At 37.6% G+C, this 19603-nt stretch overlaps 1 protein-coding gene across 1 annotated transcript in view; it reads right to left on the reverse strand.

The window, feature by feature from the left end:
- Positions 1–209: 209 nt before the first annotated feature.
- SBF2 (SET binding factor 2) overlaps positions 210–19603 on the reverse strand; it is a 3151758-nt gene continuing 3132364 nt past the window's right edge. The window contains exon 44 of the mRNA XM_044058929.1: positions 210–1235. Coding sequence (XP_043914864.1) covers positions 1137–1235 — 99 coding nt within the window. The 3' untranslated portion in view covers positions 210–1136. The remainder of the gene's footprint in view (positions 1236–19603) is intronic.

Below are 19603 nucleotides of genomic sequence, written 5' to 3' on the forward strand. Positions count from 1 at the left end.
AGAAAAAAATAGCAGTTTCCTTATTTTTGTCTCGTTTAAAAAGATCTGACAGTGAGTAGGTAGACCATATAGAAATACACAACTGTAATATAAACAAATGTGCAAATACATTTATATTCATTTCACCACTGAACTTGTGGTATTATTTTTAGGATTTAATACAATTCCTGATTGAAATTAATAAAAACTCTTGAAAATATTCTCCTCAGTAAGACATTAAAATAATTTTATTACAGAAACTGTTACAGAGACCATGCTCTAACAAGAGCAAAGCAGTCATCCATTTGTCTTAGTAAAGTTCATATAAAACTATCAGCCGTTTCTTTTAAAAAAAGAACTGAAAATTGCTGATGTCTTATTTACAGGTTTGTAAAACATACATTTAATATTAAACATATTAACATTTCAAAGTAATAAACACATTTTGAGCAATGTGTATAACAGTAAATACCATAGCAAATAAAAACATATTAATCTTAGCTACAAACCAACATTCCTTTAAAACATATTTTTGTCAACAATATAAAAAAAGTAAAAAAACTTTTTTTTTTTTTTTTTACAATTTTACTACACAGAAGCATTTCAATGCACCACACATTGGAAACAGTGGTATTTATATACACACATTTAAAGTGTAAATCCTGCTACATATCTGGCACTGCTCCATAATTTGCAGATTCCTTTAAGAAATTCATTTCACAGGCTGAACCACAAAAAACTACATGCATGTTTAGTAGGCTTTGACTGCTATATACTTCAGGTAATTTACAAATTGAGTGCAATTAATTTACAAATTAGTGAAGGATTCATAGACGTTATATTCTGATGCAAAATTCTGCAGCTGAATTTAATTTTTTTTAGAAACGTTTAAAGAACAAAAATATATTTATAATATTTAGTGCATTTTAGCCATAAAGAATTAAAGGTTTAAAGTTTGCATCTTTTAGTGTAGTCCGTCAGTGCAAATGTTTTGCAATGTTGTTGAATTGGATTAGGCTTAAATGGTCCATTGTGAAAATACTGATCCATTTTTTCCAGAAATGCTCCTTTACTTTTATTTTTTTCATTCTGTCATATCAGGGGAATTCTGACTGCTCTGTTCTGATAACCACAGAATGTCCTTCAGGCAGTTTTGGTTACGCATCTGAAATGCAGCTCTGAATCTTGTCTATCCAGAGATGTGCAATTTGTGCATCGCAGGCACAAAAGTTATACATGCGTTTGGTGGTTTTAACCTGTAATGAAACAGAGAAGATGCAATAAACATAAATACAAAGGGGCAATGCAATTATACTGTGTGGGAAATGGATACTTCTAATGTTATTCTACAACATGCACTTAGCACTGTCTTCAAACTCCTCCTCCTTATGAAACATGTCTTCGTTTCCATTATCTGCTTATCTGGTTTATGGTGACAGGAAGCCAAAGCCTATCCCAGCAAACACTGAGAAAAGGAACTAAAGTTAGCCCTGGATGGGACATCACTTCTTTGAAATCATTAAGCATCAACATTTAACTAGTCAAAAGTTTATGCTGCTGGTTTATTGTTTTAAGCAACTGAACTATTTCTACAAATGCATTTCATTAGACGATGTCACAATATAGACACAGGGGAGCATATTTTTTATTACATCACAAATTCATATATAACCTTTTTTTCTCCACACATTTCTCCTTTTTGTATGCCCCTTTCTGTCTTTTTTTTTTTTTTTTTGCCAAGCAGTAATTAATTACTCGTGGGATTTCCATCTCAACAGGGAGGATAATCATATGGTGCGGACAAGGACAGATTATAAGAAAAATTATATCCTTATTCTGAGGCTGCTGAGGCATTTTTTTAATCCTCTAATGCCCCATTTCCTAATACTCTCATAAACAAGAAGCAATTCATCTACACACTGTCCAGTTATACAAGCAAGCACACAAGTTATTGCATACGAGTGTAATTAGTAAACATGGTTACCCAGATACCCTTAGTACATTCTTATTACTCAAAGTCAGCTTCAAACCCTCTGCCGGGGACAACACTATAGTGATAAACTCCAATCCCACTTCCCTGTCCCCATCATGCAAGGGCAGTGGCTGTTGGCCTCTCATTCTTCCTCAGCTCAGTGACCCCCAGAACTACTGGCCAACCCCATAATTCTAGCATATCTGCTGGGTCCCTTTGAAACTGGACCAATATGCAACTTAGGTTTATCTTCAAAATGTTTTCTCAGGCAGGGAAGTGACCCGAGGAATTATGACTGAAACTATGAGAGACTGGTCTTCTGTTTTTAGAAGAAATAAGTGGGTGGAAGCAGTAACATGGATGTCCAGAAAGAAACATGAGTAATGAACAACCATCCAGATTTTTAAAAAAAAATTTTTTTATTTAACATTTTGTTAACTGGGAAAGTCCGACTTGGAACAAAGCCAATTTTCAGCAGAGGCCCAGGGAGAAATGCTCCAGACCCATGTCTTTGTAATGTGGGAGGAAACTGGAGCACCTGGAGGAAAAACACACGAATACAGGGAGGACATACAGACTCCACACAGAAGGCACCCCAGCCAAGAATCAAACTGGAGAACCTCTTGCTGTAAGGCGACAACACTACCGTTGCACCACTGTGCCGTCCAAAAAATGTTACACTAAAAGTCAAGAGGGTAGGCCCAACACATGGGCTCCTTAAACCATTGTCATTGAATTTGAACAGAAGGAAAATACCCAACTAAGTAACCATGGAAGTGGCGCACACTTCCTGACTTGGTGGTGGTGGGGGGTGCTGTAAAACATTATTAAATGGAGGATATGAAAGTCAATGAGACAATGAAGCTTTTCTGAGAAGAAGGTATGGTGTGACAAAGTCAATTAAAAATCCAGGTTAGCACCATAAAATTGATAAATCCAGGCAAAAACCTATAGCCATTCAAATCACTTAAAACTAGCAAAATACTTTGGTTGGTCAATTACAATGCAACAGTACTTTTTTTATTTGCTGTTCTTCATTTCTGAATAAAACCAGAAGCACTGACAGTTTGTCTCTTTTTGATGTATAATTCCTTGTTCTGTTTATAACATCCAGTTTAAACAATATCATTCACATTTACATTTTGGTAGCTAAAGAGAACCCAAGACTCCCTTTTCTAAGTAAATGGTGACTACAAATCCCAATAAAGTTTTACAGGGATTTTGTGGTGGCTTGGTCATACTGCAACTATCACTACCTTCTGCCTTATTTCTTTAGCTGGCTGTGAGATGAAAAACATGGGACATGTAGAATAAACTGCAATTGAATCAGATGAATTTGTTTTCCCAAAAGTGAGTGGTTTCACTTGAAAGCGAGAGATACACTGGAATGAGTATCACATTGAAGGCTTTGCTGCACATGAAAGCTACTCTAAGGCATTTTCATTGCAGGCTCTGTGACTTAGTAGAGAACCCAATTACAGTACGAAAATAAATCCAGACTGCATATTCTAAACTTTCATTAGTGATCTGAAGTCGCAAACATAGAAAATAGAAAATGAGAAATAAGGCAAGAGCAACACTGCTGAGGTATCATTTTTAAGGTTGGTCATTGTACAAAACAGAAGTAAATGCTACAGTAAAGAGTCGATTATCCAAACTAATTGGGACTTAGGGTAGATTGGATAATCAAATTATTCAGATAATCAAACATATAATGGAAAGGATAAAAAAACACCTGAAGTCTTGTTTTTTTCTGCATGCAGGAGTATACTTTTCAACCATTCAGCGATTCCAATGGACAATAAAGAAAATTTTTCACACACGAGCTGGCTACAAGCTCAAAAAACATACTCAAGCAAATATGTATAATGTTTACATATTCAGACTTTATGATTTTTCATATCTGAAAACCTTGGAAGGCTGGTTCTGATAACTCACGTTTCTGACAATCGACATTTGGATAATTGACTCTCTACTGTACCTCCAAGCTTATGATTATATACTAAGGTTTCAGACTAGGAAATACCTATGCTGGGATGCATAACTACATTAAAGGGCTTCAAAAACAAGCACATCTGATATTCCCTGTGAAACATATATTTGAAAGATTACTGCAATGTCCCAAAATACCTATAACAACTAATAACATTTAATGCTTGTAGTAATGGACTATTTGTTTTATAAAATAACAAATCCTGTCGAATATTGTAATTTGCCATGCAATATTTCCTGGCTTTGAATGAGTAGAGGTCAGAAGCATCCAGTTAGCAAACACAAATGTATTTATTTTTTTACTTTGTTGACTGTATTAGTCCCACTAAGCCAATGGCCCCTTTTTCAGGGGACACCAAAGGTGGTATTCATCTTGGCAAGGGGGAAATATGGTGACGGCATCACAGAACTTCTCCTACTTTTTATTGGATAAGTGCCACGGGATATTCTACATCCACCTGATCTACAACTAACAGGCAGATGGGGCCTCGGTTTAACATCTCAAGAGTACAACAACACCCATATGCTGCAATGCAGCGTCAGTTTTACAGAATTAATCCAGCTAACTGCTGTTAGATTAGAACCCACAGCCTTGTGATCGTCCAGTACCAAATGCGTGTGTGCTGCAGTTAAGGTTCTCATTAAGAAAATAGATCTATATAATCAATTCACTTGGTACATTCAAGTAAGGAGAAGTGTTTGAACTTCCTCATTTTAACAGCAGAACTTTGTGGGAGAAACTCATATGACTATCCATAACATCTGCTCTTCAGATCAGAAACAGCAGTCAGCCTCCAGACTAATCTTCAAGCAGTAAACACCCCTGTGAAGATAATACCTGCTTTGCACTGTAACTTGCCAACACCTGTAGGCATGAACCCAACTTGCACGCATTACTGACATGTTTTATATTTAACTCTTTCTGAGAAACATAAGGAAAGTTAGGGCTCAAGACGAGTACCAGTACAAACAACTATAACTCAAAGTATTTATATTAATTATTGTATTAACCTTGGGGCTGAGTAAATCGGTAATGACACTGTTTTAACCCATGCATGCCCTGGGCTGACAAATGGAGTATAAAAAGATGCTTTGAAAACAAAGTAACAAGCACTGTTGATGTACAGTTGTATAAACACAGATATACAAATACATCATCACTGTATATAGAATATAAGTATATGCAGATATACTTAAGGCATGTACAGACTTACATAATACTGCATACTTAATATAATATGGATTATTCATACAACACAGTTATACAATTTGGAACTATAAATGATGTGCAACTTAATATTATACAGCTAATATATAACTTTAAATTAGCTAATGCTACAAAAGTATGTAAACATAAACAAGTAACTTTCAATATTTCAAAGTATAATGAGGTATGTAAGCCCACAGTTTTACATGAGGGTAGCTAGGAGCTTGCTATTACTGCTACAAAACCTTTGATCAAATGCCCTGCCATCAGCAAGTGTATCTATCAAACTCTTACACATAGTGATACTAGTTACCTGCTTAATCTCAATGGGTAAAGCATGCCAGAGATGTCTTTCTCTAAATGAGAAGTTAGTTTTAACACTAATTTCATTTCTAGGAAGCCTAAACATATGATTGTTGTTCCTTGTGTTCAAATCATGAAATGTTAATGACTCCTACAGACACTGCTATATGAACACTATTTATGATCTTGAACATCAGCTCTCCCATTAGCAGCCTATAGCTAACAACAAAAAATGTTAATATTTGAAGTCTTTTGTCAGAACTGATGTTCCCAAGGTCCACTATATACCTAACAAATGTTTTCATATTCTGTTTAACCTGACATGGTCAGTAAACACATGCTGAACTGCAGTATACAATGAGTGGTGTCATGAAGGCTTTATAAACTGGTATCATGACCAACTTCCTCTTGTTTGTGACAATTCTAAATATGTCTTTCATGAGACCATAATACCTTCCATCTCATTAATCTGGTGGTCATATTTCAGTGTGCTGTTACAATGCTTAAATCTTTTTACAGTCTACATTTTTGTCAGTTAATGGGGTTTTAGCATATGGGTAGTGCTGACTCCTTCTTCCATAAAGTCAGATTGTGCAATTAATGTTGTTAATCTTAATCAGACTGACCATTTACAAGAACAGTCAAAAGAGTGAAAGTGCAGCAGATTTTCTATAGAGAGTGGTAACTGTTAAATTCTGGTTGTGATTTTGGAGCGTTCCAAATGGCTGCAACAAGTTTCCTGAATATCCATTCTTTAGTAGAAAAATGAGATGATCTGAGTGTGACAGACCCTGGCTCTGTTGTGAGATCTCCTGAGTGTGATAGATCCTGGCTCTGTTGTGAGATCTCCTGAGTGTGATAGACCCTGGCTCTGTTGTGAGATCTCCTGAGTGTGACAGATCCTTGCTCTGTTGTGAGATGATCTGAGTGTGACAGACCCTGGCTCTGTTGTGAGATCTCCTGAGTGTGACAGATCCTGGCTCTGTTGTGAGATCTCCTGAGTGTGTCAGATCCTGGCTCTGTTGTGAGATCTCCTGAGTGTGACAGATCTTGGCTCTGTTGTGAGATCTCCTGAGTGTGACAGATCCTGGCTCTGTTGTGAGATCTCCTAAGTGTAACAGATCCTGGCTCTGTTGTGAGATCTCCTGAGTGTGACAGATCCTGGCTCTGTTGACCTAAGTTGGCAATGAAGAGATGAGCTTAACTGTGAGAGGTGGGCAGAAACTTTCATGCAACAGTTTGATAATCAGAATAGAGACTGAAAATGCATCTCTTTCAGTACAGTGAAATTGAATGGGTGACAATGCTGCATACAGTAATCTGAAAGATTAATAAAATTGCACATTTTGTTTAGTGCTGTTTGAAGATCTCTCAAGTTGGGTGCATTACAAAAGCCAACCAAGACAAAATCATATTCGAGTTGGGAATGAGGATGCTTATGTCAACTGAACAGAGACGCCTTTCAGGTAAGAAAGTAGTCTTTATGACACTTTAAGCTGATCCAAGACTTTACTGCTAGAGATGTGGACATTGTTATAAAAAGAATAGGATCTACATGTACTCAAAGATATCTACAGGGATCAGCAGCAGACATGCTCTTACCCAGGTAAAAAAAAATAATTTTACTGCAGATCTAATGATCATGGATTTAGTTTTGGTTAGGTTTACAATTAGCAAATTCTTAATGCACCTATTACACAAGTTATTGAACTCTCTCTGCAGAACCTTTAGGAGGGTGCAATGATTACCTGATGCTTTGATTAGCAATATACTACTGTACATATGCAGTGAAATTCTTTACAGAAATATAAGGGGATTTGTGCTGGAGGCAGAAAAATTGACTGAACCAAGTAAGGTTCTTAGAAGGAGAGTGGGTTTAAGAGGAGCAGAGGAGGAGATAGAGGTTGTGAGATAGATAGGCAAAATCACAGTAGAGGGTAATTTTGAAAACCTAGGAAGTGAAATAAGAATAAATTACTTTGTTAAGTCAAACATCTTAAGGTCAATAAAGCTGGCATTAGCATAAGACCATCTAATCACATGTAAATAAATGCAGTTTGAAGCTAAAAACAAGAAATAGAAGTGATGAAACCAAGATAAAAGCCATGATGGGAAGTTACTAAAGATATTTCAGATCATACTGTAAATAAAAACTTGCTTGCCTATAATCAGCAGCATACCTCTACACCATCTTAGATGTGCCTTTAAAGACCCTGGCTAGGGGAAAGAATTAGCACTGTTTGTTAGTGATGCGCAGGATGAGAGAGGTAATGGAACAGCAGCAGCATGCTTCAGCTGATGGGTACTATAACTGTACCATACAGGCTACACACTTCCAAATGGGAGGAAATACAGCTGTACTATACATGCATCCAACTGGGAGGTGGTCTACTTGAACTGTGCACATTTCCAAGTGGGTGGTACTACACTTGTACTGCACAGGCTTCTAACTCTGAGGTACTATACTTGTATTACACACACTTCCAACTGGGAGGTACTACAAATGTATCATACATGCTTTCAACTGGGAGGTACTATACTTATTGTATACACCTTAAACTAGGAGGTACTATAATTGAAATATACAGACTCTAACGTTGGGATACTATAATTGTACTATACACACATCTAACTGGGAGGTAGTATAATTGCACTATATATGCTTCCAGCTGGGAGGAACTATATGTCTATTATACGAGATTCCAATTGGGAGGTAATTTAACTGTACTATACACGCTTCCAGCTGGGTAGTACTACACTTGAACTGTAAAAACTTCCAGCTGGGAGGTCCCACAACTGTACAATACACACCTCCAACTCTGAGGTACTATTATTGTACTATACACACTTCCATTTGAGAGATACTGTAACTGTACTATACAAACTTCTAACTGGAGATACTATAATAGTACTATACACACTAAACTTGAGGTACTATAATTAAACTGTACATGCTTCCACATAGGAGGTACTATACACACTTCCAAATAGGAGGCCCTACAATTGTACTCAGATGCTTCCATTTGGGAGGTACTATATTTTTACTACACATTTCCAACTGGGAGGTACTATACTTGTACTATACACACTTCCAGCTAGGAGGAACTATAACTCTACTATACACACTTTCAAATGGAAGGTACTATAGTTGTACTACAGATGCATCCAACTGGGTGGTATTGTATTTGTACTATACATGCTTCCATCTGCGAAGCTATATTGTACTATACACATTTCTAACTCAGAGGTACTTTAACTGTACTATAGACCCTTTGAACTCTAAGGTCCTATAATTGTACTATACATACTTCCATCTGTGAGGTACAGTAAATGTACTAAACACACTTCCAACTGGGAGGTATTATACTTGTATTATACACACGCCCACCTGGGAAGTGCTATACTTGTACTGTACATGCTTCCAACTGTGAGGTACTATAAAGTACCATACAAACTTCCAGCTGGGAGGTATTAAAATTGTAGTATATGTGCTTCTAACTGGGAGGTAGTATAATTGCACTATACACTGTTTCAACTAGAAGATATGATACTTGTACTATATACACTTTCATCTGGGAAGTACTATAATTGTACTATATACACTTTCATCTGGGAAGTATTATAATTGTACTATATACACTTCCAACTTGGAGGTACTATATTGTACTATACATGCTTCCAGCTGGGAGACAGCATGCTTATATGATACACATTCCCAACTGCGTGGTACTATAATTGTGCTGTACATGCTTCCATCTGGAATGTACTCTAATTGTACTATACACATGATCAGCTGGGAGACACTATGATTGTACTGTACACACCTCCAACTGGGAGGTGGTATGATTGCACTGTACACTCTTTCAACTGGAAGGTACTATACTTATACTGTAGTTGGAAGGTACTATAATTGCACAATACAAACTTCCAGCAGGGACATACTATAATTGGATTCCACACTTCCAGCTCTGAGGTACAACTGTACTATATACACTTCCAAATTGGAAGTAGTATAACTGTATAATACACATTTCCAGCTGGGAGGAACTGTATTATATACACTTCCAATTAGGAGGTACTATAACTGTACCATAGATGCTTCCAACTGAGAGTTAGCTGTAACTGTACTATACATACTTCCAACTTGGAGGTACTATACTTGCAGTGTACACTCTTCCATCTGTGAGGTACCATAATGGTACTGTACACACTACAATGAGGTACTATAATTGTATTATACACACTTCCAGCTCTAAAACACTATAATTGTACTGTACACACTTTTCCTCCTGGGAGGTACTATAACTGTACTGTACATACCTTACACTGGGATGTAATATACTTGTACTGTACACACTTCCACCTGGGAGGTACTATAATAGTACTGGCATACTTTCAGGTCTGAGTTATTATAATTGTACTACAAATGCTTCCAACTCTAAGGTACTACACTTTAAGTATATGCAATTCTTGTGTACACACAACTTGGAGATTCAATAGTTATACTATATACCCTTCCAAATGGGAGGTACTATACTTGTACTATACACAGTCCTAGATGGGAGGTACTCGACTTGTACTATATACACTACCAAATGGGAGGTACTAATATTGTACTCTATAAGCTTCCAACTCTGAGGTACTATAAATATACTATGCATGATCCCATCTCTGGGATACTATAGTTGTACTGTACACACTTCTAATGGCAGGGTCTATGATTGTACTATACATGCTTCCAACTGGGAGGTACTATACCTGTACTATACATTCTTCTAACTGGGAGGTACTGCACTTGTACTACATATGCTTCCATTTGGGAGATACTATAATTGAACTATACGTACTTCCAACTCTGAGGTACTTTACTTGTAATGTACAGATTTCCGCCTGGGAGGAATTATAATTATACTATATACATCTCAAACTGTATGGGACTGCACTTGTTATGTACTCACTTCCAACTGGGAAATACCATAATTGCACTTTACACACTTCCAACTGGGAGTTACCATACATGTACTATACACACTTCCAACTGGGAAATAGCATAATTGTACTTTACACACTTCCAACTGGTTATTGCTATAAATGTATTATACACGCTTCCAACTAGGAGATACTCTACTTGTACTATAAACACTCCTACATGGGGGTACTCTACTTGTACTATATATATACTCTACATGCTTCCAGCTCTAAAGTACTATAATTGTGCTATATATGATTCCATCTCTGAGGTATTATACTTGTAGTATACACACTTCCATTGAGGTAGTACTATACTTGTAATGTACATACAGCTGGGATTGTAATATTGTACAATTCCAACTAGGAAGTACTATAATTGTACTATAAACACTTCCAACTGGGAGGTACTATACTTTTTCCAACCTGGAGGTATTATAACTGTATTATACATGCCTTCAACTAGGAAGTACCATACCTGTACTATGAATTCTTCTAACTGGGAGGTACAGCACTTGTAATATATATCCTTCCAGTTGGAAGGTACTATAATTGTACTATATGCACTTCCAACTATGAGGTACTACACTTGTACTGTACACACAACCTGGATGTACCATACTAGAGCTACACATACTTCCAAGTCTGATGTACATTTCCAACTGGGAGGTACTACAATTGTACTGCAAAAGCTTCCAAATGGGAAGTACAATATTTTTTATACAAATTCTTCCATCTCTAAGGTACTGTAATTGTATGATATATACCTCCATCTATGAGGAATACAATTGTACTGCACATGCCTCCAAAAGGGAGGTGCTATAATTGTACTTTACACGCTACCAGCTCTGAGGTACTATAACTATACTATGCACAATTCCAACTGGGAGGTACTATAATTGTATTGTACATACTTCCAACTGATAGGTACTATAATTGTACTATAAACACAATTGTCAGGTGCTCTAATTGCACTATACACACTTCAAAATGGGAGGTATTTTAATTGTATTATATACACTTCTATCTGGGAGGTACTTTACTTGTACTATGCACCCTTCCAACAGGGAAGTACTATATTTACATTGTAAATGCTTCCAACTCTATGGTACTGTACTTGCACTGTACACACTTCCATCTGAGAGGCACTATACTTGTACTGCACAGACTTCCAACTCTGAGGTATTATAATTGTTCTGTACACACTTCCATCTGGGATGTGCTATAATTGTACTATGCACACTTCCAAATAAGAGGTACTATAACTGTACTATACACACTTCCAACTCTAAGGTACTATAACTGTACTATACAGATGTCCAACTGGGAGACACTATAACTGTACTGTACAAACTTCCATCTATGAGATACTATAATTATATTATACACATTTCCAACTCTGAAGTGCTATAATTAAACTATACATGCTTCCAACTGAGAGGTACAAGCTTGTACTATATATGCTTCCAAGTGGGAGTTACGACACTTGTACTGGTCACACTTCCAACTGGGAAATATAATAAATGCTTCCAACTGTGAGGTACTATACTTGTACTGTATACTCTTCCAACTAGTAGGTACTATAAGTGTAGTATACACACTACAGGGGAAGGACAATAATTGTACTATACACTTCCAACTGGGAGGTATTGCAATTGAACTGTACACACTTCCAGCAGGAGGTACTATAATTTTACTATACACACTTCCACTTTTGAGGTACTATAGTTATGCTATACACACTTCCATCGCAGATACTATAATTGTACTACACACACACCGCTAACTCTGAGGTAGTATAACTGTTGTATACATACTTTCAACCCTGAGGTATTAACATTGTACTATACAAGCTTCCAGCTGGGAGACACTAAGTTTACTATAACCACTTCCACCTCTGAGTACTATAATTCTACTACATACGCTTCCAACTATGAGCTATTATAATTGAACTGTAGACACCCCAAATGGGATGTAATACAATTGTACCAAACACCTTAATAATGGGTGATTTCAACTACACCACCATTAACTGGGAAAACTAATCATGTACCAACTCCTTCAGTCAACTCTTTCTGGAATTCATAAATTCCAATGCCCTGGATCAACATATCCACACCCCCACCAGGGGCAACAATATCCTAGACCTAGTCATTACCAACATGAGTGACTGGTGTTCCACACCTGAAGTCAACTCCTCGTTGGTCAGATCTGACCATAAGCTAAATAGCCTAGATATCTGCATCCCGCCCCCAAGCACCATTAAGAAAACCATGGTAAAACATTTCCTCCAAAACAAACTTCATTCTTAAGACAGAAGTGGTGAACTTCATGACACCCATGCAGATGGACAATACAGTTACGACTGCTGAATCCTACACAAATGTACTCTATAAGCACTTACATGAGTGCATGGATTGTGCTATCCCAAACAAAACCATGACACTATCCTCCAAAAAATGGAAGCCAATCTGGTGGTCCCCTGCCATAAACAAACTCTACAACAGAAGGAAGAAACTGTTGAAAAAGAGAGTAAAATCCCATGAGTGGAGGAGCTCCCTGGTCAGCCTCAGTAAGAAGCTGAGATCTCTTGTAAGATCCTCCAAAGCTAGCCAAACAAAATTGCCACTGATTCTAAGGGCAACCGCAAAGCATTCTATAGCTATGTCAAGAATCTCAGTGGCAACACCCAGATCTCCTCTGAGTTACAGCACAACGGCATGAAAATTACAGAACCAACTGATACTGCCAACATCCTGGCAGACAGGTTCAGTGCTAACTTTACCCTGCTCTCAACCCCTTAAGGCCCCATATCTACATAGGAGAATGCAGAGTCCCTGTAATCACATCTGTGCAGCTAAAAGCTTCACTCTCAAAATCAAAAAACGCAGCATCCATGGGACCGGACAACATCCCAGGCTGTGTTTTACATGAACTTCAGAATGAACTGGCTCCCCACCTAAGCTCCATGTTCAATCATAGTCTCATGTCAGGCTTTGTGCCCACTGAATGTTGCACAGCAACAGTTATCCCACTACACAAAGGGGGAGCCACCACTGATCCTGGGAACTATCACCCTATTAGCCTGGTCTGCAAGGCCATGGAACATATCATCATCAGACTCATAAAGACATTGGTAACCCCCAAACTCTGGACCCCACCCAGTTCGGGTTTGTGAAAGGCAGATCATGCCTTCTGAACCTGATTGACTTCTATGAGGCAGTCACCAAAGCCGTAGACGAGGGTAAGGTGGTTCACACAGCCTAGTTTGACCTCGCCAAGGCTTTCGACACCATCCCCCATTCTGTAATTACAGCTAAACTCACTAAACTAGGTGTAAATCCCTATGTCACAAGATGGGGTGCCAAATGGCTCACTGACAGAACCAACATTGTAAAAGTTGCAGACTCCCAATCTGACTTCAAACCAGTGACATGTGGAGTACCACAGGGTTCAGTCCTGGGACCTCTCCTGTTTGGTATCTACTTCTCTGAAGTACAAGTTAACACAGAAGGCCTATGACTAATGAAGTTCACAGATGACTGCAAACTAGGAGCCATAGTCAAGTCCCCAAATGATGTGGACATCCTACAGAAGGGCCTCACTGAGACAGATGCCTGGTGTCAGAGGCATGGCCTCAAGCTCAGTGCCAAAAAGTGCATTGTCATCCCCTTTGGTAAAAACTCTATACTCATGAACTACCACATGAACGGCAGTCTACTTAATGCCGAATGTGTGATAAGAGACCTTGGGACACAGGTGGACAATAGTCTCTCCTTTGATAATCACATCACCACAGCAGTCAGGAAATCCTTCTATGTGGCATACCTCATCACAAAATGGTTCTCATCCAGGAAAAATGAAGTCATTGTTCCCCTCTACTCAGCACTCATTAGACCCATTATAGAGTACAATGCCCCTTTTAGAATGTACCTCACAAGACATCTGCAGCAGCTGGAAAGGCCACAGAAGTACCTCACAAAGAGGATTACTGGCCTCAAGCAGATGCCCTACACTGACCGTCTCAAAAAACTTCAGCTTTACTCTGTAGCATATCGCCTACTCTGAGGAGATCTCTGCCTGACATATAAAGCTATGCTAAACCCAGAGTTGTTGGACATGCTACACCTAAAGAAATCCCAATTCCTCTGAGCTATACGCTCTAGGGACCTAAACCTTGTCACCACAATAAACAGGACATGATGGAGGGATAGATTCCTGTCCCAGAGACTTCCTATACTCTGGAACAAGCTACCCATCTATGTCAAGCAAAGTTCCTCATTAGCACTCTTCAAGAAAAATCTTGATGAGTGGATGAGAAATAGGAAATACACTGGGGATCACTTCTGTGGCTCTGCTCGACAGGGGCACAGGAAATTAACTTTCTTTGGTGGCGTAAGCCAGGGAACCTTGTTGGCTAGGCTTACTTAGGCCCTTGGGCCGATAGCCTAGTACCTACCTATGAACAAGCTTCCAACCCTGAGGTACTATAATTGTACTATGCACACTTTCAACTAGGAGGTACTATAATTGTGCATTCACACTTTCAACTGTGAGGCATTATAATTGTGCTACACCATCTTCCAACTTTGAGGTAATATAATTGCAGTGTACATGCTTCCATTCAGGTGGTACTATACCTGTCTATAGACACTTCCCACTTGGAGGCACTATAATTGAACTATGAACTCTTCCAACTTTGAATTGCTATAATTGTATTATACACACTTCAACTCTGATATGCTATAATTGTACTGTACAGACTTCCAAATGAGAGGTACTATTATTGTACTATGCACACATTGCCAACTGCACTCTATATACACTTCTGAGTGGAAGGTACTATACTTGTACTGCACACGCTTCCAACTGGGAGGTACTATGCTTGCAATGTAAACACTTTGAACTGGGAGATATTACACCTGCACTATACACACTTCTATGTGGTAGTTACTATGCTTGTACTGTACACACTTCCAACTGACAGGTACTACAAATGAACTGTACATGCTTCCATCCTGGAGGTACTACAGTTGTACTATACATGCTTCCAACTGGGAGGTCGTATAATTGTACTATACAAATTCCCATTTCTGAGGTACAATACATGCTTCCAACTGGAGGGTACTACAATTGTAGTACACACACTTACAACTTACCTGTACTATACACACATCAACCTAGGAGGTACTATATACTTGCACCTGGGAGGTACTATAATTGTACTCTGCTCATTTTCAACTTTGAGGTGCTATACTTGTACACACTTTCAACTGGAGATACTCTACTTATAATGCACACACAACTGGGAGGTACTATACTTGTACTCCACACACTTCCAGCTGGGAGGTACTATAATTGTACTATACACACTTCCAACTCTGAGGTATGATAACTGTTATATAAACACTTCCCGCTCTAAGATACTATAATTATAAGATACATATTTCAACTCTGAGGGAATACAATTGTACTGTACAGTCTTCAAACTGCAAAATACTATATTTGTACTATGCACACGTCCAGTACTTCAGTTTCATCTCTGAGGTACTACAATTTATTTATACACACTTCCACATCTAAGGTACTAAAATTGCACTATACACAATTCCATCTCTGAGGTACTATTACTGTATTATACAAACTTCCAACTGGGAGGTGTTATAATTGTGCATTCACAGAACTGGGAGGTAATGTAATTGCAATAAACCTGCTTCAAACTTTGATTTAATATAATTTTACTGTACATGCTTCCAACTAAGAGGAAAATACTTGTAGCAGGATGGAGAAGGAAAATGGAGGTGAAAGGCTTAGAGTTACAAAGGGGAGAGTTTTTAAGAAATGAAGGGTAAAAGGAATCAGCAGGGCAGCAATTAATGGTAGGAAGTTTGGTAAGGAGCATGCACAGCACGTTTCAAACCAGATCTGAAGTGAAATGTAGAGAGGAATCTGATGATGAATTCACAACTAGCAGGGGGGGAAGACTGCCAATCAAGAAGGGAGGGGGAGAAAGGGATGAATATAGAAGAACCATTTAGCAATGCAAGGTGAAAAAGTAAAGCAGGGTTGTGGGTGAGGGGGTTACATGATTTGCTTTGGCCCAAAAGCTTAATTTCATTCATTATGTTCTGAGGTTGCTGGGTGCATTAAGACTATTAAAATGAATAACATATCAGCTTGACTGTCATCACTGTTGTTTAGGTTTGATTTGTGAGTGTGATATATATATATATATACATATATATATATATATATATATATATATATATATAAAATTAAACATAGTGATGTTACTAAGCACTTTACATATTGCAATAACAGTCTCTTCCTCAAATAACTGTTGATACTGAGTAGCTGCAAACAAATGTGTAACTTTTTTCTTGATCACCTCTGTAGCAGAATACATATGAGGATAGAAACTCTAGCAGTTGCAAGACTAATTAAAAGAGGTGGAGTTCTGGGACAGCAGTCCATACAACACTCTTATCCAAAAACGTGACACTATGAGTTATTTGTCCACAATTCAGTGCAACATGTAGCTTATGCTAGCATAATTTAAAAATACATAACAGAGATGGCACCGCCTTGATGAAAAGTTCTCTAAGAGTACCTTTCGTTGCTTTAAGCTGTTCTTCATGGCAAAAAAGAAACACAGAAGTCAAGAGTTAGAAATGGCCTGTTTGCTGACAAGACAGACCTTACTTCCCATTCATAATGAAGGAAAAAATGGTCAACCATTTTGATAACCCTATTTTTTCCTCTGTATAACATCTGAATTGCTTATGCACATCGTGTGTGTGACAATATTCCTTCTTTATTATCTAGTTTAGAAATGGCAGTTAAATAAAATATTCCAAAGACACAGCAAAATCAATTTCCATTGTAAAGGATGGATTCTTCATAAGGGATACTCTTGTCACTATGTGATAGGGCTAAATATGGGCTGTTGAGTAATCTTTGTGTTTATGCAATACCTATGGCCTGATTTGCTTTACTAGGAGTCAAACACCTTTAAGCAGTACTGGAGGAGAGGCTAAACACATGGTTATAGTCAGCAGAGCTGAGTGTGAGTTCAGAATAGTGTTTAGAGACAGTGAATTGCTGAGCTATGAAAGGCAAATGGTTTGGGTAAAGAAAAGATATGTACTTCAGGGACCAGAGTTTGCAGTGCTGCTTGTGTTTAAAGGCTTAGTGACTTAGGAATTTTTAAAAAGAGTCTAACTGGAAGCCAACAAATTGATTTATTGTAAAGAAACACTGACCTGCAAGAAAGATTTTTTTTAAAAAGAGTTATGCAAAATGTGCAAAGCATGGTTGTATCTTCTTGACTGTTATTTAAAGTTTACAAATACCAGGCTCTCTGCGTTACAAAAGTTATAAGTTATGAATATGCTATAACCTCCTGCATAAAATGGTTTGTAAAGCAAGCTGTAGCACTGGATTTACTTATATCTGAATAGACCACTTAAGTTCTGTATTTGCCTTTCAGACTAAAAGGTAAATTATTACTTTATACAATAACCAATTGCTTGAATAATAATTTTGTGTATGTAAGTTTACAGCAGAGCTATATTGTTTTTCCCTTAAAGAACTGTGTTCCTTTATTTAAAAAAAATTGCTTTGGTGTTTCTTACTAAGCAGGAACATACTTTTGGTTCATTTCTAACTCCTACACTCTCTAGTTGAGCTAAATACAAAAAATAAGATTTCAGGTCAGCAGTGAATAAAATCTGCATATACATTTCTTGTTCCATGCGCATCAGTGTCCTATCCTACAAAAACACTGGATGCCAGTCTCCATCAAATTAGAAAAACATCTTATGCCTACCTATGCTTGTCAATGTTTCAGGTAAAAAAACATGTGAATACGTTTACCTAAAGACTTACCTTTCGTTGACAGTAGACTGTATTTATAGTTATATTTACATCTATAGCTTGGTGATTTGCTACAAATAATTATCAGTATAGATGATTTAACTCAGCATTTTTTGTCTACCTATAGCACACTCTTCTTTTTCTCTTATTTTCATTACTGTATTTTTGAAATGACAAGTACTTAACTTCTTCTTCTTGTACAAATTACTCTGCCTCTTTCCCAGTTCACAGTTGAAAAGGATTCTTAGACCAGTCTACCGACTTGATTAACAGATAAATAAATACAAATGAAGAGTTAAATAAAATCTTAATTGCACATAAATTATCTTCTCAGTAACTTTGCCCAAGAATGGTAAATTAGAGATGATGGAAGTTATAAAGACTATTTGGAACAAAACATGATTTCAGAGGACCAGAATAACCATGCCCGCCTGCAAAACAAGTTGTCAAAGTCCAAAACCACATAGAAGACTGCAGAATCTACAACTGAAATAACCAAATAGGCAGCACTCAACCTGGATGGGCATTGGTCTAGGCTACAAGTTTGTAGGGCTCATGCCTTAAATCAACAAGCTTATTGTAATCAGGAATATGGAAGTCAATTCAAAAACGTTTCATGGCCACAGCCAGTTTAAGGCCAGAGAAGATCAATGCAAGGCTGCTCTAGTGGTGACAACCTTGTCAGGAAAAAAAAAAAACAGCCAAGTCACACTACTGCAGTGTTAGAACCCAATAGAATAAAGGCAGACCACATTGTATAGCCCATCCATGACAAAGAAGACCATTGCTGGTCAGTCTGCCACTGCAGAGACCACCTGGAGAGGTAAGGTGTCTTATGAGATGTCCAATACTGTCAATGAGAGTAATCCAGTTAAAGTCTACTGAGAAGCCACCTCCAATATTCAAAGAACCATATTCAAGTTTTTAATTTCCTACAGAAGTAGTGGATACAGAACACAGGACTACTTTAGAGCACTCATCAGGGACCAAGAGACTCTTAAACAAGGATAATATGCTAACAGCAGATTCATGGACACTTAAAATGTATATTTTTTTATAATCATACTGTATGCCTACCCACTAACTAGAACTGAATAGATTCATTTGAGGGATTTTTTTTCTGAGTTTACTGCTATACAGGAAATCCATTTTATTATTATTAATTTTTAATAATTCATTTCTTTTGTGTTAATAAATTCTATATTTGTACAAAATTCAACCTGGTGTATGGTAGCTGTTTTAAATTTGGCTTGATTGTAACCTAGAACATTACATTTCAAAAAAGGGAACAATTGAGCTTTCAGCCA

The sequence above is a fragment of the Protopterus annectens genome, chromosome 17.part0 (assembly GCF_019279795.1).
Source record: "Protopterus annectens isolate FY-2018-M chromosome 17.part0, PAN1.0, whole genome shotgun sequence".
Classification (NCBI taxonomy): Eukaryota; Metazoa; Chordata; order Ceratodontiformes; family Protopteridae; genus Protopterus; species Protopterus annectens.